A 21,338-nucleotide genomic window follows, 5' to 3' on the forward strand; every position below is an offset into this window, starting at 1 on the left:
AATAAATGTATTAATCACTGCTCCACTGCTACCACAATGTAATTCCCTAGAACAGGCGAAAGGCTAAATATAAGTGTGTTCATTTACTTAATTTGTCATTTAGACTTAGATTCAATCGCCCAATAGTAGGCTAATTTCAAATATTATTTTAAGCCTGTAGAAGAGAATCCATCAGAACCTATGTCATACAAACACCAGTTTCTACACAAAGCACATTTTCCCAGTTTTTTTCTGTAAGTATTCTTACATCATGTACCATTTATAGCTAAACGTTACAGTTACAGTAATGTCGAAATACAACCAATTAAAGCAATTTAACACTATTAAAAAACAACAACCTATGTAAATCCTTTCTGTCACCTCAGTGACCATTCAAACACTCCAGTGTTTCATAGCATGTTATCTGCCTCCCCCTTAATACCTCTGCCCGGATGTCCACACAAATGTTTGAAAGGTTACATTTGGATATCTTATTTTTAATGTGAGGATTGTGCGCTAATGTGGGAGTGCAGAATTCACCACAAGCTATTTGGCAGGGTCATTGGTCTAATTGAGTTTTGAACCATTTTATTAAAATACCAATGCCGTTTCATAAACAAAATGCAGTAATTGTCATTAACACTGGCTGCCAAACAATAACAGAAAGTAGGCTACACAGATGTTGGCTCAAAGGCTCTCCTCCCCATGGACGTCACAACTGTCTGTTCAGTGACAGGCACCGGACTGCCCCAGTACCATTTTCTATGCGACTTCAAGAACACCATAGTCTAAATGGTTAAAACTTAAAGGTCATTCCTTCAGTGATGCAGCAACCACGCTAACACCGTTTTCAGGTGTCAAATTATGATGATGCAGTTAAGGATGATTTAAACCCATGTATAGAATTGGAAATGTGGTCGCATGGCCATGTGTTAGAATATTTCGATAATTAGCTAGCTGGACTATCATATTTGATCATTTCTATCACTATCCTTGACCACACGCACGCGGCCACCCGCACGCATTTTGATATTCTATCAGCCTTGGCAACAAGGAAACAGGCTTCTCCCATTGGCCTCCTCTCAGTGTTCAGCTGTCTGTTATTCGCCCTCCTCACTGCCACTCAGGAGCGAAAATGCCCGGAGACTGCTGTGGCTGCTGCGGATGGAAGGGCAGCAGGGCTGGGTAGGGTCTGGTCTGAGTGCGCAGTGGATGGTGAGGGAGAAAAAACCCATTGGCGTTTGTTTTCGTGATGGGGATCATATTGAGATGCAATTGGCACACTTTTATGGATGCATGCTTTATGATCAATTCAAGCCCATCTGTGTTCAGTGATAGGAGCCTGATCAGGCAAATTAGAAGCGTTGACTTTTTTGTAGCATCTCTAGCGTAAACAAATTGTTGCACCAAATGCAACGTTTTCCTCAGTTCAGTTTCGTCGGCCCTTGACTGTCATCTTTTGGTGCATATTTCTCTTAAGCCTTCATCGTCAGTAACTCTGCAGGTAAGGAATCGATTTTTATTGCATTGCGTTGTCTAATTAGCCGATGTTTATTGTGCACCATCTAGCCAATCGCATCAATAAGCAGCTGCACAATGCTATTTGTCTTGTGACAGCGCAAAAATAATAGATCTGTCAATAAAAACCGTAGCAATTATGGCCTTACTCACTAGACTGCCACTGATTTCTAATCTTTTTTATTTGTGATGCGACACTGTTAATTGGGCCTATTTATGACAATAAAATGTCATTGGCTGTGCATTTTTATTGTGAAAAAATTTGATTTAAGCTATACATAAAATTATTACTAGGTCCTACTACTGCGTTTTATGGCTTGAGGATTCTGAGTAAAAGGCTTGTATAACCGCAAAGCTATAGGACGTCTGTGAATTAGGCCTTTTTGAAAAGACAGAAAATAGTTTATAATGGTCTCACGTTTAAAAATAAACGCATTTCACATGTAGATATGATATAACGACTGCTCCATACTGTACGGTGTGTAGACCCATGTTGTGGAAATAGAGCAGCACACTGTGTACCAAATGTGTGTCACTGTAAGACTTGGCAGACATATCAACCTAAATATTCTGCAATGCAGACAAAAATAAAAAAAATATGGCTGAGTAACCTTCAGCATGTTTGACTTTAGAATATTTCAGATTCTGGTCCACTTGTTACCCTCTGCCACATTTAAATCCGGGTTGACCTAATTGTCTATAGATAGTAGGTCATGGGGAGAATCCCTGATTTAAATGGCAGGGATGTTAGTGTGTTAATGAGGTGTAGTGGCATCTCTACCAGGGTCATCAAAATCTTTAAACAAGGTCTGGTGATGTCCTGCCATGCTGTCAAATGGGTTCAGAGGACACCTTTATCTCATCATGTACAACTTGTCTGATTGGTTCATAATAATAATAGATAGATAGATAGATGATAAGGACACACTGCAGAATTGATACTTTAATACTTTTGATACTGTTTTATGAAATAAAAAAAACACATTTTGAGACTTAAATGAAGCTCAATGCAGTTCATAAGACTGACAGCTGAGCTGCAGGTTGGAGTGTCTGCTTATTGCGCCAATGCTCCATTTTGATGTTTGCTGAAAGACAGTCCTCTGAGTCAACACTCACTTGGCTGCAGAGTGAAACTGAATAGCATTTGATGCACTGACCTTCAGACCATCCTTCCACCAACAACAACAGCATGCAGGCAAACACACACACACACACACACACACATACACAAGCGTTCCTCTATCCCTGTGGGGACATCTCATTGACATAATGCCTTCCCAACCCCTTACCTGTTACCCCAACCTTAAACCATTACAACTACATGCCTAACATTAACTCTTACCCTAAACTTAACCTAACTCTAACATGAACCAAATGTTAACCCTCAAAAAGCAGTTTCGACCTGTGGGGACCTCAGTTTGACATTGACTTTGACATCAGTCCCCATAGGTTATGAGTTTATAACATAATAATAATAATAATATGCATCAGAAGAAATTAGAATTAGAATCTAGAATTGGTTTCAATATATACACTTGAAATGACTTTAATTTGGAATAATTATTCACTAATAAAAATATGAAATCCCAGCATACATGATTAAAATAATCTTTATGAATGTAACATGATATGCAATGAGCAGTAATGTGAAATCTGCCCTGTGGACAGTAATGTGCATACTGCGCTCTGTTTCACAGTTTCTGTAACCAGGAAACAATAAAACCTCACCGTGTAGATGTGAGTTTTCCCACACTGTTTCCTAGAGATAACCAGCCTGTGTTTGTATGAAATGTGAGGACTAATGAAGCTTTAGTTGTCAACAACTGCCAAAATACAGTTTGGCTGGACCTGGGCTCATCTCCATTGGAAACAATATAGGTTGAAAATGACTGATACCATACCGTTATGAGACACACTGCATAATTTGCAGGCATGTATACAGTCATGCCCTATGACTGGTGTTTTCTATTTATGTATATCCTGGTTCTGACCATGTGAAAAAGAGGGGTTATTAATAGTAAACGTCTAGGTTGGCATGTGAAGGGTCAGTGTTGACTGACATTGAAACTGTAGTGCGGCACAAGTATTGTTTATGAACTTGGAATCCCTGAATGTTAAGCTGCTTTGTCACCCAGGTAAGTGTGCTAGTAGATCTTTACACTGGCTGTTGGAGCAGCACTTGTACTGACCATGGTATTTTGAATTTGCATAGAAGTTTGGAGCCTGTTAAACTGATAGCACCCTTGCTCTTGGTGTGTTCGCACTCGTACTGGCTGTGGTCTGATGAAAGGATAAAGAAGACCATTTCATTGTAACTGTGTTGCTAAAAAACACTGCCAGCCTGGACCCACTTTCTTCCAGTTGAGCTGTTGACATTTGCAAACACTGCAACAAATAAACCTGGAACCATTAATAAAGCATATGTTTGAAACTGTGTGAAAAAAGTTGTGAAAAGCTAGTCAAGGGTTATACCCCTATGTTTATACATTGTCTCCTTTTCCCTTTTTCCCTTTTTCCACTTTTCATAAACCTACATAATCTGTGTTTTTAATTACATTTTAAATTAAGCATCTGACTAATGATGTGCTTTGTTGTACCTGTGTGATATTGTTTATGCAGGAAAGCACAATGCTGACCAGTATCACCGAAGGGATTCTGTGCTGCCTGACTGGGAAGGCTGCCAGTCTGGTCTTGCCCCTGGAGTCATCAGAACCCTCTAATGGTTTTGAGTTTGTGGAGGTGAAACCTGGGAGAGTCCTACGGGTGCGGCACATAGTCCCTGAGCGTCAGCCTATAGTAACAGAAGAGCAAGATGCAGGCAAGGAGAAGACGGAAGGCGACTGTGATGATGACAGCTCTCCTGAGGATTCTAATAATGAGAGCAAGAGCAGTGTCCACTGCAAGAGGAAGATCACAGTCTACCGCAATGGCCAGCTTGTGATCGAGAATCTCGGTGATGTTTTGCACTCTGAGATCCTGCAGTGTCAGGATGGGGATCTGGAGCCTTGTAGCACTGTAGAGGTGGAGCTTGCTGACTACAAAGAAATGCCCTCTTCTCCAGACCCCAACCCTGTTCCTCCTCCAGTTCCTTCACCTCTTGGGGAACAGAAACCTGCTCCGCCTCCTCGCCGCCGCCGTCGTAAGCCCAAACGCACTGTGCTAATCGACTCAAAGAGGGTGATCTCAAGCTGCAAAGGGACACACTCAGACGTAGCGCTGTTCTTCATGCATGGCGTGGGGGGTTCTCTGGACATTTGGAGTAGCCAGATGGACTTCTTCTCTCGGCTTGGCTATGAGGTCATCGCGCCTGACCTGGCGGGACATGGCGCCAGCACTGCCCCACAGATTGCAGCAGCTTATACTTTTTATGCCCTTGCAGAGGACCTTCGTGCCATCTTTAAGAGATATGCTCGTAAACGCAACATTCTCATTGGCCACTCATATGGGTGAGGATTTGTGAGATGCCTTCATTAAATATCATTCACTACTGGAAGCAATTCTTCGGTTTCTTTGCTAGTTGTCTATCTAGTGTTGATAAACATGCTGTTGTTAACATGCTGTACCCATCTCATTATACCTTCTCCAGAGTGTCATTTTGCACCTTCCTGGCCCATGAATATCCTGATCTGGTCCATAAGGTGGTGATGATCAATGGAGGGGGTCCCACAGCTCTTGAGCCCAGCCTATGCTCCATCTTCCAGCTGCCATCTTGTGTCCTGCACTGTTTGTCACCCTGTCTGGCCTGGAGCTTCCTCAAGTAAGATCTGCAATTATATATAATAATTGCAGATTTATATATATAAATCTTTATATATATATAAATTGACACTAGAGACAGTGACACATCACAGTAACTACTCTCATTGCTAACCAAACAATCATTGCTAGAAAAACCTTAAAAAATAAGGGGCTTTGATCATCAAACTGTACACGTAACAGTTCCAAGTAACACTTTCTTTCTTTTTCTGACCGTTAGAGCTGGATTTGCCCGTCAGGGTGCCAAAGAAAAGCAACTGTTGAAGCAGGGCAATGCCTTCAATGTGTCTCCATTTGTCCTGCGAGCCATGATGAGTGGCCAGTACTGGCCTGAGGGGGATGAGGTCTACCATGCTGAGCTCACTGTGCCCATCCTTCTGGTTCATGGCATGTGTGACAAGTTTGTGCCCATGGATGAGGACCAGCGCATGGCAGAGGTATAGTACATCTTTATATGTGAATGAGTGCTGATTTATCGTGTGATGTTAAATATGAAATGCTGTGTTTGCGCTTAGTGTTGTTGTTGTTGTTGTTGTTGTAATGTAATGGTCTGCATTCATTTTTGGTTTCCTTTCTAGATCCTCCTGTTTGCATTCCTAAAAGTCATTGAAGAGGGCAGTCACATGGTCATGATGGAATGTCCTGATACCGTTAACACCCTCCTCCATGAGTTCTTTCTATGGGAGCCTGACATGTCCAAAAAAGATAGCGGCAAGACAGACACAGAGAAGACCGTTGCTCTGAGTGACACTCTCCACTCACTGAAAATCAATAAGGATATGGACAAATAATCAACAAGGAGTATAGTTTTATCACAGAACCAAGCAGAAGGCCTTTTTCGGCATGTGTTCTTAAGGCTGCTCCCAGGCTGAGAGCTGTTATTAGCAGGGCCGCATCTTAAGGATGTGGACAGCCACTGGTGCTCCAAGATAAAGCAGGACTTAGGCATGGTGCCAACCAGAGAAAGATGGAACGAACATAAAGATAAGCAGAATGGATACACAGTTTCTGCTTTGCTTTTTGATACCAGTTTGTGCTCCATCGCGTCATGTTTGCAAAATGATACAACACCTGGAGGTCAAAAGGACTATGTCCATTCATGATTTGTGTATGAAATGTTTCTGGTGAAGAACTGACTACTACAAGATGTGAAAAACCATGAAATGGTGTGCGAATTCCCTCGCCTTTATCTAAAAATATTCTGTAGTACTGCAGAGCTTCTGTCCTTTACAAAATGGTCTTACATCTACTTTCAATGGGAAACTGGCAAAATAATATGCAGTGAATTGAGGATTTACAGATCTGATTTTCCAGTATGATGGTGAAGGACAGCTTATAATAAAAAAGTGTTGATAATAATAGCTTATTATCAAATACTGACTGGATGGTATTCAGAAATGGTTTAAACACATTAAATATATACTGATGTACATGCAAAATGTAACTAAATAATTGCACCACATGCAAACATAGATCATATTATGCCAGAAGGAGAAACTTGATTGTTAATCTGCAATTTAGCCACCTATTAACCACATCCATACAGTGTGCATTGTACACCATCTGAAAAATGAAGACTCACAATCACAGCTATTGTCAACATAATTGGCTCATATATTTCCAAATTACAGCAATTAATTTTCCATATGTTGAACTCTAATGTAAAATCTAAATCCAAAAGTTTTGTGTGTCTTTGTAAAGCACAATGTAACCAATTTATCAGTTCATAGTTGCATGAAAATTAAGTAATATTCAATGACAGATTGTGTGTGAACTGGTTACCAAAACAAATGCAAACAAAAATGGATGCGAAAAGGTTCTACGTCTTTATTCTAGCAGCCATTTCCTCAATAGTAAATATTATCCTAAGGATACAAATTACCAAGACCCTGCATGAGTTCAGAATATGAAAAGGTATGAAGGTTGTTTTAAACAGTTGCAATATATTCTCATATTGAAAAAATTCCGGTGCACTCTTTCCTTACGAAATAAGTGTTATTTTGCCTTTATTCTGAAATAACAGCAACTGCCATAAATAATTGTGGTTGTATTGACCGCTTCAAGCTGTTGTGTCTCTAAGTTGATACATGCAAAACAAGAGTGTGTTCCCCTACTACTCTCCACTCCACCCTATTTATCTAATAGTGTCAGACAGAAAGAATGAGCTAAACATTATGCTCATTAATTCATGGGTGCTGCTTTGTCTCATAGTGGGACAGTAAGGTGTGAGTAAAAGCACAGTCTAATATTATGCCACCTGACAGTGCTTATCTGTTGACTGGAAAGTTAAAGTGTAAATTGGTGGATTTGTTAGACCGGGTGCAAAAAGCTTAAATTCAAACATGAGTCAGCCAAAAGAGAAAGTCCCCTAAAAAGAGGGACATTTGTTCTGACTATGCTGGTCTGTTATATATGCATTTTGACAGAATGTGGATGCAACATGACAGGCCTTATGCAACTGGAACAAAATAGAGAGAAATAGAGTGGAAACAAGCTGACCTGGCATTGACACCACAAAAACATTATAAAAACCAACAAGTGCTGCTGATGCAATTGTACTGTATGTCTCCTTTGGTGTAAAAGGTCATTAAAACGGTATGGACTACAGGGTGCACATGTACTTCCTATTAATGCTAAACCTGTGCATATACAAATTGTCAGTGCTCATATGTGCTAAATCTTTTTGTGGTTAACAAAATGTGTTAATGTTACTGTTGCATTTATTCATGGGAATCAACAATATATGCACTGCCTAAATGTAGATGCATATAACATTATATAGCCTATCAAAACAGTTGGATTCAGTGTATGAATGTGCCTTTCCTGGCATGAAATAAAACAGATGTTCACAGTCTACAGGTGATTTTGCTTGTTTGTTTGTTTCCAGTTGTACTGTCAGTGAACAACAGAATAACAATAGTGTCATTAGAAAATCTGAATATGATGCTAATGCAATTAGCTGCTTATTTCTTCATTCTGACAAAAGCTGAAGGCACAAGTGTGACTTGATGCAGGATACAGCCACATGAGTATGAGTATGATTATCTTAAAAAAAAAAAATTCTATAAATGCAGGTTCCTTGCCTGTCCACCTAATTAAATCAATTCCCCCAAAATTCCACATGAAAGCTCTTTAAAGCTTTTATTTCTTTCTTAAGTTTGTTATAATTCAGTAAGCTATTATTTAATTTACAGTTGCTTTAATTAAGTCAAAAATGACATGGAAAGAAATGGAAAGTAATTACCTTGGGATCAGTAAGACTAGGTGGTTGAGTATTACTAACATATTAATCTAATATGTTTAAAACATATAAGGAACCACTCTCTCTATGTATCATTTCAATTCAAAGCTCAGCAACACCGACTGATATATTGGTTAGTTAAGTTAATATTTAAATTCACTACAGAAAGCTTTTTTTAAATTAAACAATTTTATTATATTTAGTTAAAACATAGTAACAAACATTTAGGCATCATAACAGGAGATATCTATTTTTAATTTACTTAATGTACTGGTTTTATTGTAAAGTGTTTTGGAGTGTCCTGAAAAGCGCTTAAGAAATAATATGTATTATTATTATTATTATTATTATTATTATTATTATTGTTATACCACACAGTACACAGTACAAGTTCACCTTCCTTCATAACAGATAAAGTCAAAAGGGCATTATGACAGAGGTCGTTTGCCAAATGAATTGGAAGAGACAGACAACAAATGGATACAAGGAAATAAAGTATAATATAAAAACTAAATAAATAGATGCTAAGTACAAAATAGTCAAATAAATTGATGTAAAAAAAAGAAACAGAAAAAAGTGAGCAGGATCAAAAGTATATTAAAATAGAGAGTTCCTGTACAATATTAATTTGATAAGCATATTTATTATTATTTATAGAATGGATAGACTACTTTCTAGTCATTATTACAAAAAGCTGAAATATTAAACTAATGTTTTCATCCATCATATGACGCGCCATCAGAGCCGCCCTCTCATTGGCTGAGCGTGTCCCATGCGTGTTGTGGTAAACAAAATCTGAGGTGCGTGTGCTTGCGTAGAAGTGGTAATGGAGGAGGATAGTGATCTGCTCACAGGGGCTTAGTTAGCAAGCTGTCTTTTTTCTTTTCTGTTCCCAACTGCTGTTTGTCTTGATTTCGAGGTAGCAAAGGAACAACGTCTGAATCAACCTAGAGGAAGTGGTATGTATCTGCATCTCAAGTTAGCTTACGGCCGTCGCTGGTGGTTAGTTTCTTAATCACAATGCTAATCTGATTGCTAAACTAGCCGGAACTGCTGCACAGCTAATCGTCGATGCTAGGCGTCGGGTGCAGTCTATTTCCTGGAATAGATATAACTGACTTAGCGAATGGTATGTTCACAGTTTGTGTTGTCTGTGAAACTTATGTTAAGTCCAATATGTTGAACAGCGTTTTTATAAATAAGCCAGTTCAGTGTGGGAACGTTACAGCTAGCTCTATCCAAGTTTCCTAATGTGGCACAATAACGGTATACGAATGAGCTGCATAGACTGTAATCTAAGTTAGCGCTAGATTTATTGATTCATGTTATACAGAAGATAGTCCCATCCATTAATGGAAGCTAGCTAGCCAGCTAGCTATTTAGCTGCCTTGCGACTATTACTTTTTCATGTAAGAGTCCATGAGAACAATATGGCAAGTTTACTGTCGGTTGTATACGTTCATTTGTTCTGTTATATACGTGATCAGAACTTAGTTGCACTTGAATAACACTGAAAGCATGTGCGCTATCAGACCAGCTAATGCTGTGTGTCATTGCATATTCATTATATGAATTAGTTCATGTTTCTTTAGCGAGTTAGCAAGTGAGCCAATGCAAGCTGGCTGTGTTTCCACGCTGGGGCCGAATTAAAGAGACGCTGGTTTAACCAATCAGAGGCGGGTATAGTTTGTCCCAGACCTGTCCCTATTAGCTTGTCCCCCGCAAGAGTGAGGAAACATAAAAACACATCAAGTATGTAAGTATAATCAGACAAATGTACTTAAAAGTACTCAGTGCAGGAAGAAAAATACATTAAATCATTATTATTACTCATGCATTCATGTAAAAGCATTTAATGTTGTAGTTGGTTGAGGTTGAACTATTTTGTATTACACTGCAATTAATGACAATTTTCATTATGGATTAATCTGCTGATAATTTCCTCCATTAATCGATTTTAAAAATTACCGAAAATAATGATAAGTGTTGTCATAATTGCCCAGAGCCCAAAGCGACACCTTCACAATGCTTGTTTTGTCAGTCTAAACCTCAAAATGACTAGAAAAATACATTAAAATAATCAAAAGGAAAAGCAGCAGATCTTCACATTTGTGCAGCTGGAACCACAAAATGTTTTTTCAAATATTATCAAAATAGTTGCCAAATTTCTGTAAGCTATTAGCTGTACTTGTATAAACCGTGGGATATCATCGTATTTTAAATATTTTTCATATGTTTTGTGAGTGTTAAAATCTTCCTTTTTAAGTAATTAAATGAAGCTGTCCTATAAATGTAGTGAAGTAAAAAGTACAATATTTCCCTCTGAGAAGTAGTAAGTAGAAGTAGAAAGTGGCAAATCAAAAGACAATACTCAAGTATTGAGTAGTCATCACTCGGGTTACCAAGCAGTTGGTATGTTGAAATGTTAATCAGCAACCGCTTTGGCAAATCCTGAAAATTATTATAGCTATTAACTACAAAATCCTATTTTAATTTTATTTATTTATATATATATATATATATATATATAAAATCAATGAAACTATATGGATGCAGTCCAGTTAAAGATAAGTGGCGGTGGGTAGAATATTTATAGTGAAATAGCTGGTTTAAAACCATACTGGATATAAACCTCACATCATAAAATAATAATTTCCCTTTTACAATCCACAGGAGCTTCCAGTGAGTTTTGGGATGGCATCGGACGTTGTTTCCCAAAACCATGGCTCCAGGGGGATCATGACTTTTTACCCCACTGCTGAGGAATTCAAGAACTTCACACGCTATATTGCGTATGTGGAGTCCCAGGGAGCACATAAAGCAGGCCTGGCTAAAGTAAGTACTGATGCATTTCATGTGTTACCACAGACCATATTCACACCCATTGCAGTGTTTATGGGATCATATTTGGGGGGGGGTGATGAGTGAATGCATGATTTAAAGCTAGCCAATATCTGTTTTTCTGCTATGAAATTATTTTTATTATTACATGTTTACGCTAGCTTCTCAGAAAAAGTAATGCTTGCATACCCCCAAAGCTTTGCTGGTGAATAATCCTGAAAGCACACATGTTAAAAAAGAAAAATAACTCTGTCTATTTTCCTTCTGCAAGATTGTCCCACCAAAGGAATGGAAGCCTAGAGGCTCTTATGACGATATAGATGATTTGGTGATACCTGCACCGATTCAGCAGGTGGTAACTGGCCAGTCGGGCCTTTTCACTCAGTACAACATTCAGAAGAAGTCCATGACGGTCAGGGAGTTCCGCAAGATTGCCAACAGCGACAAGTGAGAAGTGCAGTAATTGAGGACTTTTAAGCCTTTTTCCCCTTCAGAAATCTGCAGTTGATCTACAGTCAGATGCACTTTTAACCTTTAGATGCTGAGCTTCATTTACGATGTTTGCACCAATTAACTATTGTTAATGCCTTTTTTTCAGATTCTGTAGTCCACATTATGATGACTTTGAGGAGTTGGAAAGGAAGTACTGGAAGAATGTGACATTTAACCCTCCCATATATGGGGCAGATGTTAATGGAACTCTCTATGACCCTGTGAGTTGACAGTATTCAGTATATCAGTATTGATGGGTTATCTGATTGCTGTGTATCCGTTCTGTCCTGTCAAGGGATGCTGATAACAATACTGATCATATTAGTGTTTATTACTGCTTCAGTTCTCATCTGTGAATCTTGGATTTTCTGCTGTACTGCTGCAGGAAGTAAAAGAGTGGAACATTTGCCACCTGGACACCATTTTGGATACCGTTGAACGTGAAAGCGGCATCACTATTGAGGGTGTTAATACACCCTACTTGTATTTTGGCATGTGGAAGACCACCTTTGCATGGCACACTGAAGACATGGACCTCTACAGTATCAACTACTTGCACTTTGGAGAGCCCAAATCATGGTAAAGACACAAACAATTCTTTTCTTGATCAGACACAGAAATGAGGCGTATGATTCTTACACATACTAGTGTAAGTATGTGTAAGAATCATAAGCCTCATACCCTGGTTATCATAATCTAAAAATGTTGTGATAGTGATTACCCACTGCTGCTTGAAACCCATAGGAATCGCAGTTAGGAATATGCAGTGTTTCCCCTAGGGAAAGACAGTTCAGCCTCATCCTCTCCTCAAAGTTGTAAACATTGGCACCTGCCTTGACACGAGGGGGAGGCTGGCCCTTGCATAATTTGCTACGCTACTAAGCGCATAGGGCCGCACGGCTCTGCTAGCCGCTGACAGAGAAAAGCAGGCAGGTGAGAACAGGCATGACCCAGGAGGCACTATGTGATGCTTATCTGTATAAGCATCACATAGTGCCTCCTGGATCATGTTTATTTATTACCATTATGAATCGCCCCGAGAACATGATATGGAGAGGGCAGAAAAGAGTCCCGACAGTGTGAGAACTGCTCACACACAAGAAATGGTCAGCACATACTAAAGTAAAAAGTGCCAGTACTGCGTACCTGCGTGCTTCAAGCACTGCATATAAAACGCCAATACAACATGTATCACATGTTGCAAACAAATTTGGATAAAAAAATAGTTTTAAAATCGTTATAGAAGTGGGGATAAAAAAAATTAACTGTTTACAGTGGAGTCAGCTATTAGCTAGCTAGCTGTCATTCATTCTTCCAATTCATTCCAGTATTAACTTGCATCACAACACCATTCAGACAGTGTTAATTTACTCAAATTTAATGACATTTTTACTGATAAAAAAATTGACTGATATATGACGTTTCCTTAAGGGAATCCTATCCAAATAATCTGTAACGTTAATATCGCTGTTAGGGCATCTGTCTGTAAGCCCCACCTCCAGGAAGAAAAAATATATAAATATATTTTTGTATCAAGATGGATCTTCCAAATGTTATTTATTTCACAGATATGTTTCCTTGCATATTATTATATTTATTATTGTGTTTGCCTTACTGTTACTGTGCGAAACTCACTACCCGGTGCTTGTGGTTAAAATCGTTACCCTGTCATTATCGGCTTAGTGCAAAGTATTTTCACTTATATACTTTACGGGTCGATTTGACCTGGATATGAAGCGAAATATAATGTTAGTTTCTAAAGAGATAAAACAGAGCTCTTCTCCTCTCCTCTCGTTAAAAAAAAGCAAGAGATCAGTCAATCCTTGGAGCAATGCAACATTATCTGATAACACACAGCGTAACACATACATACATGCATAATATCAGTTTACTGTGACTAAGAAAACTTATTTGAATATATGCAGGTACTGTGTTCCTCCAGAGCATGGGAAAAGATTGGAGCGTTTGGCTAAAGGTAGGAGAACGGTGGATTATTTTCTACAAGTATATAGTATAAGGCTGTTAACTCATGGAACATAACATCTGTCTGCTCTCTCTTCTAGGGTTTTTTCCTGGTAGTTCCCAAAATTGTGAGGCCTTTTTGAGGCACAAGATGACCCTCATATCTCCTTCTATATTGAAGAAGTATGGCATTCCATTTGACAAGGTAGGAGTAAAGTATTTTTATTTCAAATCCTTATTTCATACTACACAAGCCAAATGTATGAACTGCATTTACTAATTATTTTTTTTACTTTCTTCCTAAGATTACTCAGGAGGCTGGCGAGTTCATGATAACTTTCCCATACGCCTATCATGCTGGTTTCAACCATGGTTTCAACTGTGCAGAATCTACCAACTTTGCCACCGAGAGATGGATTGAGTATGGCAAGCAAGCAGTTTTGGTGAGTACGGGCAGAAAGCCATACTTTAAGTTGAATCAGGTTTTATCTTGTTAATAAGAATGTAAATTTATAGATGTACCTACAGCAAAATTACCTGCAACATTCGTCATTTGAACACAAGTTGTGTTGATTCATCAACGTTTTTGGAAATGCAAAATTCGGAAAACTTCCCGAGTTTCGCAATTTTTATGCTCGCTTAAGGTGGTTTTTGTCTTTTTTGAAAAAGAGTTAATGCACTAAATGGGAGATGGACACACATTTGACCAATAAGTTCTGATGTAGCGAACATTTTCCTCACTTTCCTGATCAGCTGTTTCCGCTGTCGACGTCTTCTGACATTCCCATGACATGTCAGGTAGCAACTTGCCCACTTGAAACACATTCCTGCAGACCCCTCTCCATTTTTCTCTGATCCATGGTCTTTAGGTCCATGAAATTGGTGTTGTTTCTGGTTTGCAACATACACTTTTTGTTTATTACAGCGTCTGACGTAACTGTGCTTTGCTTGGCCTGGTTTATTCGCTCCATACCAGTTGATGGAAACGTGCCTATTTGGCATTTTCTTAATTTGTTTGCAACATTTCAGAAGTTTGTATAAAATTCACTTGACAATTAGAAGGAAAAATGGCTAATGTCTTTTTCTGCCTTTTGTGCCGTTTATTCCTTAATTAGTGCTCCTGCCGTAAAGACATGGTGAAGATTTCCATGGATGTATTTGTAAAGAAATTCCAGCCAGATCGCTATGAGACATGGCTGGCAGGGCGAGATGTGGGACCCATTGATCACTCGCGGCCCACCCCAGAGGCTAGGGAGTTCCTGGGGGAGTCCTTCAATGACATCACCAGCAACAGTAACTCCATGGAGAGCTGTGGTGAGGACGGAGAGCGAAAGAGGTGGGTCGTTAAAGAATGTCCTAGTATATGTGTTTTTGTTTAAATGGTTAAGACCTTATCTGTAGGCTTTGTATTGCTCTATGGTCTTTCGCTCAGTCGAATGGCTTAACCACTAAGATTCCCACTATGGTGGTTGAAATAATACATATACGGAACATTTAATAGACTTTATCAGACTCTAACTGAAATCCCTGTGTTATTTTTATGTTTGCTGTGTTTATAACAATTTAGCAGATGCTCTTTTCCAAAGCAATTAAGCAATTAATAGTATTGGACGGTATTGATAATTAATTTGACATTTGACGGCAGTTGGAATCTACTCCACTTTCTAACAGAAAAGAAAATATTAGCTATTTGCGTTGGAAAATAGATATTAAATTTTATATTTAATATAAACGTGATATTGGACTAAAAATAATCTACTGAATCTGTAGTACAGGTAATCATTAAAGCAATTCACATAAAAAAATAAGTTATTCTATAAAAGGTAAACCATCAGAGCAGGGCATCCCTCTCTAACTTCAAGATGCTGTTATAACACATCTAACCCCTTACCCATAACATGCCTGTGCTCTTCTTCTGCCTCCTTACAATTGTTTTATGTTGATTGCAGTATTCGTTAACTCTTACTTCTTTCCTAGGTAGTTACCCCATTGATGCCGTATGCGCTAATAGTTCTTACTAGTTTCTCTTACTGCTCCTCTTACTAGTATCTATTGTCACTTGTAGATCTCCCAGTTTATTGATGCTTTTATGTTGTTCCTCAAATGTAAGTCGCTTTATATAAAAGCGTAAATGAATATGTCAATTATATATTATAGAGTAAGTGCTAGTCACAATTAGATTAAGGACCCATTTACAGCAGAGCAAATCAGTACTAATTACTGTAGACAAAGCAAATCACTGCTTTTATGTAGTAATTATTATCAAGAATTATTACGCGAACACACTTCTCCAGGAATGCCGTGCTCCACACTCATAGCAGCCTTATGTGTGTGCATGTGTTCACTCGCAAGACTTCACTCAGCAAAAAACTTTGTTGCTTATTACATTACAAGTTGTGGTGGATATTTTACAAGCACGGACCAGCTAAAGTAGCGGTGAAAACACAGAGTGCAAATGTTGGTTTCAGTTGTTTGATAGGTTACATAATTAAGAAGCCAGCATGCGGCTCACCTGCTTCTGTGATAACGGATTGTGGGTGGAAAAATATGGGGAAAAAGAAGAGTTCTGGGTCGTTTAGGTGACTTTATAAAACATACTGCTGATGGAGAAAGTGGAGTAGACGGGGGGAGAGAGACAGAGAGAGACGGGACAAGCCGGTGTGTTTGCAGTTAGATACCACAGGTGTAAGTTAGGTGTGTGTCTGAGTGTGGGGAGAAGAGAAGTCTGAGGCAGGTGCAAAGCAGGTTTATATAAAAATAATAATGTTTGTGGGGATTAAAATCTGGGTTACAATCACAATGGCGGCTCAACGTTTTAATGTCTGTCAGCCATCGCTGATGGACGATTACATCGTCTGTCGACCCAACCCTACTAACATGAACTCCTTAAATATAATCCACAAAATGTTGACATGATGGTTGGAGGTGGGGAAGAGCAGTCACTTTGAATCTGTCCTTGGCACACGTGATAAATATTCCAAAGATACATTTGCAATTTTACTGGACAGTTTTCTGAAATCAGAAATCAAAAGGAAATGGGTTGAAGTGTGTTCTCAACTGTTGTGTCTCTGTTTGGTAAACCGTATAGCACTACACAGAGGATAGAGACCAAGAGACACAGAGTGTGTCTGGAGGTGCCTGAGGAGGTTGTTCCCAAGGATGAAGATGAGGAAAATGCGGAACAGTATGGGAAGCGTCCCAGGCTAAGCCTTATACCTCCACGTACTATGTCACAAGATGGCAAGAGAAATAAAGGTATTGTCACCTGTGCGTTATCGTACTAGTTTCCTGTAGGGCAGCTAAGTCTGTAATAAATGTTTTGTGGTGAAAGAAAATTAAGTCTAATGAATGTGTGCATTTTTCACCCTCACCTCCTAAACCTAGACTTTTGATTTAATTTTCAGGCCCACCAAAATTGGTTGTCACACCAACGAAGCTAACTTTATTGGATCCATTTCACAGGGGCTTGACCCAAAGTAACAGTGATGTAGGCCGCCCCCCTCATTATACCAAGACTCGTGCACCGGCGATCTCGTCTCAGTCACAGCCCAGAAACGGACATCTTTCGGTTTCAGCGGCACCTACATGGACAGAAGCGACTGCTCAGCCTGCCCGCAAAATGGGAGTAGCCAGCCTGCTCTTCCACAGGACTCTGAGTCCAAAAGATACTCTTCAGGTGCACAGCTACACTCTAGAGAAGCAGCAGCAGCCTCACACTCAGCTGCAGGTGCACAGCTATGCCAGAGAGCATCAATCCCGTCATCTCCAGCACAAAACCTGTAAACAAAACCCGTCACACACACAGATTCAGTTCTCGTCTCAGGCACCAAGCTGTGAAAAAATGGAACCACAGCCAGAATCCAAGATGATTCTTACCAAAGTAACACTGAATGAAGCAGAAGCAGAGAGTCTTGTGCAGCCGGAGCAAAAGGTGGACAAACCGAAAATGGCAAAGCCAGTTGAAGCTCAGGATGATGAAGTGGAGAAGCCCACCAGCAAGTCTGCTTCCTCTCAGACTCCGACTCAGCCAAGAGAGTTGAGCAAAACAGAGATGGAGCCCCCCAAGAACAACAAGCGAAAGGTGTGGGGGGTTTTTTTGTAGAAAAATGCATTTTTCCATCAATTTAACATCAAATTATGATTCCAAAATATCTGTGAAGGTTCTCAGTCTTACAGGTCATAGTTATCCAAGGTGGGTTAAAATGAAGAGCAACTGGACTTGAAGACATTTCCCATCTCATCCAAGAGGCTTAGTCTTGCAGAGCTGAAGAAGCCTCTTTGATTAGAGGCAAAACTTCTTTAAGTATCTTCAAGTGCAGTTGCCCTCGATTTGAACTCATCTTGGATTATCCAAAACAGTCTGTATTTGCAGCTGAACAAATATAAACTTGTTAAGTTTATATTTAACACTCATAGATACGCATGTCTTTGCTTCATAATACTATTGTGCATGTTGTCACTAAATGAAAGAAACAGGTGTTTGACTTTTTGGTAGCTCTGTACTGGTGCACTTTCCTTGCATGATTGGTAGGATACTAATGTATTTGAGCATTATTACTAACTCTACTAACTCTAACAGAACAATTTGTGATTAGTGATCTCTGTGGTGGCTGAATCTACTTTATCAAGCATTCTTCCAAAGCCTACCATGAATGTTCAATGTTATACGTGCTTGTCAAACCGCAGAGTAACCAATGCCCCCTTGCGGATAGTGGCATAGTCATCCTGAAAGACACCATTCCCGTCAGGAGTCCCGTGCCTGATGAGATGAGGGTGATCGCTCAGAAGCATCACGTAAGTAGTTAGCTGAAAGGATAATTCTGAAAGGGATAAATGGACCTAATGTTTATGTGGAAATGTATGCACACTAGTACAGAGCTCCCAATGAGCCTTATAATTGGGAGGCTTCGTGGCAACTGATGTGTTCATTGCTACAGATTCAGTATAATCCCTGTTGTGAAGTTTTGCCTGATTATACACTTCTTACTCCAGCAGGTGTCAGAAGAGCAGTCATACTGCAAGTCAGTTGTGAAGAAGCAACAGCAGCAGGCACAGCTCTGTAAGCTGCCCCGTCATCACCCTCTAATCAGAGAGCTGCACAGTGACGACGGTACGTTTAGTTCATCTGCTTAATGGAGTAGTGTGTTGCGTGTGAGGCCTGTTTTCCAAGCACTATATTTACAGTAATATGAGGTCCTGTTTAAATGACCTTTTTTACCCATTTTATTGTATACCCAATACCTTTTTTTTCTTATGAACTCATGATGGCTGTAATGTCTCTTTCTCATTCTCTCACCCCATTAAAAAATAATCATAATGTGTCTCCCTATCCTTTTGCTCCTTCATTCACACTACCCGTCTGTCCTTCATCCAATCAACCTATCTGCAGATGTGTATGTAGACGTGGAGGTCGAACAAGAGGAGAAAGAGGAGTGGGCAAAGCCGCTAAGCCAGCTGTGGCAGTGTCGGCCGTATAACCCTCAGGCAGAGAGAGAGTACAACAAGAGGGTGGGCCAACAGGCACCATACTGCTCCATCTGCCTGCTCTTCCACACTTACCATCAGGTGACAGCTATAAGCATTGTATGCTTTTATGAAGTTAGTACTGTTATTATTATTCAATGTTATTACCACCTTTTTCCATTTATATAGAGCGGCCAGCCGTAGTTATCAGTACAAATAATTGACATTTATGGCAATCAACCTTTGAAGCAGACAGGAATTACAGAGAGAATGCTGTGATGAACTATCTATTCTAATGGGTAGTCAGTGTTCATGGCTGCTAGAACAGAAAACGGATGTCTTTATTAATGCTTTACTTAAATTTTGGCGTTCATGGCTTATTGTTGTTATGTATGTTGTAGGAAGTTAAATTGAAATTGAATTTCATTAAGTATTATATGCCTGTGTTCTAATAAGTTGTATATTTAAATTTCTTCCCCAAACTTTATTCCTTTTTAAAGAATAGCTTGCCAGTGTAGCTTCTAAGTGAAACATATTAATGTAATTTGCCACAGTAATAGTTAAGTTATGTTAACAATATACGTAGTTGTAACTGAGGATTGGATCCATCAAATATTCATATAAATGTGTGCAATTATCTGCTAACCAACCTTTGGAATTTCCCCCCCTCTTAAGTCTGAGTCCAGTAGTGGGAGTTCCTGCGTGACATTGGTGAACCGTCCGGGGGGCCGCCAGTGGTCCAAGCCACTTATCCCTGAAATGTGTTTCAACACCCAAACTAGCAAGACGAATGATAGCGGGGAGGGACAGCTTTCTAACCCTAATGTAGCAGAAGACGGGACCAGCCGGCTGGTCAGCTGTGCTCAGTGCTGCGTCCGCGTACACACCAGTAAGTTCCTTTTCTGTGATGAGCAAGTATCTCTTAAAGACTACTTAAGCATATAAATGTAATATTGTAAAAGAATGTGCAGACACACCTATTGCACAAGTTGGCCATAGGGATGTTTGCGCATTGTTTGTATATAAGCACGGTGGTCCAGTGGTTAGCACTGTGGCCTCACAGGAAGAAGGCCTTTCTGTGTGGAGTTTGCATGTTCTCCCTGTATCTGGAGATCTGGAGGTGGTCCCCGGGTGCTGCACAGCGGCTGCCTTAAGGGATGGGTTAAATGCAGAGGATGAATATTGCAACATGTATGTGTATGTGACAAATAAAAGTACATTTACAATAAATTATTGAGCCAGCAGCTCGTGTGACATCTTGTGTTCAGGTTGCTATGGTGTGTCTGGGGAAGAAGCGGAGCTGGACGACTGGCTGTGCGCCCGCTGTGAGGCTGATGCCATCACCGAGGTTAGTCAGTTGGCTCACCTATAGTAGATGTCATGAAAAGCCTACAGAAATATGAATAATGCACAAATGTTTTATTTTTGTAAAAATAACAATTTTCTAGGTCATTTTTCTTATGAAGCCTGCTAAATAATGAAAACAGTTGGTCTAGAAACTAGTTTGACTGAAATCCACATGGTGTGACATTAAGGGTTTAATAGAAGAAACAGCTGTATTCACAGTTCACTTCCTCATGACACACTAGTGCCAATGGCTGACAGCTACTGTGACCAGTATGTAATAACATAAACTATAATGATCTCATGCAGAGAAATAGAATTTTTTTTTTTTAACTGAAGTTGATTGCAGCTACACTGTGGCACCATTGGGAGCCTCCTGGTGGTTTCTGTGTTTTACCGCAGCTGTATTTTGGCATCAAACAAAATTGTATATTCAATTAAATTTTATTTATGTAGCGCCAATTCAAAAGAGTTATCTCAGCGCTTTTCAGCGACAGAGGCAAGGAAAAACTTATATGCATGTTCACCCTTTGTCACTCTCTTAAAGTCAGTCCTTATTTTGCATGAAAGTGCAATATAAGCCATTATCTACTACACCAGCACCACTAAATTAGCTTGAAGTGAACTAATTGTTTATTAAAATTGACAGCTACAACAGCCAGACTTGGCTCTCTGTGCTCCTGCTTCCTTTGTTTTGAGATAGTGAGGGTGTTCTCTTTCTTGGTGTGTTATTTGTTTTTTT

At 39.5% G+C, this 21,338-nt stretch overlaps 2 protein-coding genes across 8 annotated transcripts in view; both read left to right on the plus strand.

Moving 5' to 3' along the window:
* The first annotated feature begins 1,050 nt into the window (after window positions 1-1,050).
* LOC123971878 (protein ABHD8-like) lies at window positions 1,051-8,109 on the plus strand. 4 transcript variants are annotated; one of them, XM_046050914.1, is made up of 5 exons: window positions 1,051-1,194; window positions 4,117-4,943; window positions 5,084-5,254; window positions 5,474-5,690; window positions 5,832-8,109. In XM_046050914.1, the coding sequence occupies exons 1-5, from the start codon at window positions 1,144-1,146 to the stop codon at window positions 6,042-6,044; spliced, it is 1,479 nt and encodes a 492-aa protein (XP_045906870.1). In that variant the 5' UTR covers window positions 1,051-1,143; the 3' UTR covers window positions 6,045-8,109. The 4 variants fall into 4 exon arrangements, with proteins under 4 accessions (XP_045906870.1, XP_045906872.1, XP_045906873.1 ...); XM_046050916.1 differs by having other exon boundaries at window positions 1,051-1,164; XM_046050917.1 differs by having other exon boundaries at window positions 1,057-1,483.
* Window positions 8,110-9,309: 1,200 nt separating this feature from the next.
* LOC123972375 (lysine-specific demethylase 4A-like) overlaps window positions 9,310-21,338 on the plus strand; it is a 20,413-nt gene continuing 8,384 nt past the window's right edge. Inside the window, exons 1-16 of one of the 4 annotated variants that reach the window (XM_046051850.1) lie at window positions 9,310-9,453; window positions 11,168-11,329; window positions 11,607-11,782; window positions 11,934-12,048; window positions 12,213-12,406; window positions 13,753-13,802; window positions 13,891-13,994; window positions 14,095-14,232; window positions 14,905-15,125; window positions 16,878-17,044; window positions 17,194-17,870; window positions 18,476-18,583; window positions 18,782-18,899; window positions 19,179-19,354; window positions 19,928-20,141; window positions 20,521-20,600. In XM_046051850.1, coding sequence (XP_045907806.1) covers window positions 11,189-11,329; window positions 11,607-11,782; window positions 11,934-12,048; window positions 12,213-12,406; window positions 13,753-13,802; window positions 13,891-13,994; window positions 14,095-14,232; window positions 14,905-15,125; window positions 16,878-17,044; window positions 17,194-17,870; window positions 18,476-18,583; window positions 18,782-18,899; window positions 19,179-19,354; window positions 19,928-20,141; window positions 20,521-20,600 — 2,679 coding nt within the window. In that variant the 5' untranslated portion in view covers window positions 9,310-9,453; window positions 11,168-11,188. The remainder of the gene's footprint in view (window positions 9,454-11,167; window positions 11,330-11,606; window positions 11,783-11,933; window positions 12,049-12,212; window positions 12,407-13,752; window positions 13,803-13,890; window positions 13,995-14,094; window positions 14,233-14,904; window positions 15,126-16,877; window positions 17,045-17,193; window positions 17,871-18,475; window positions 18,584-18,781; window positions 18,900-19,178; window positions 19,355-19,927; window positions 20,142-20,520; window positions 20,601-21,338) is intronic. The other 3 variants (XM_046051851.1, XM_046051852.1, XM_046051853.1) reach the window with 3 other exon arrangements.

Source organism: Micropterus dolomieu, linkage group LG06 (genome assembly GCF_021292245.1).
Source record: "Micropterus dolomieu isolate WLL.071019.BEF.003 ecotype Adirondacks linkage group LG06, ASM2129224v1, whole genome shotgun sequence".
NCBI classification, from domain to species: domain Eukaryota; kingdom Metazoa; phylum Chordata; class Actinopteri; order Centrarchiformes; family Centrarchidae; genus Micropterus; species Micropterus dolomieu.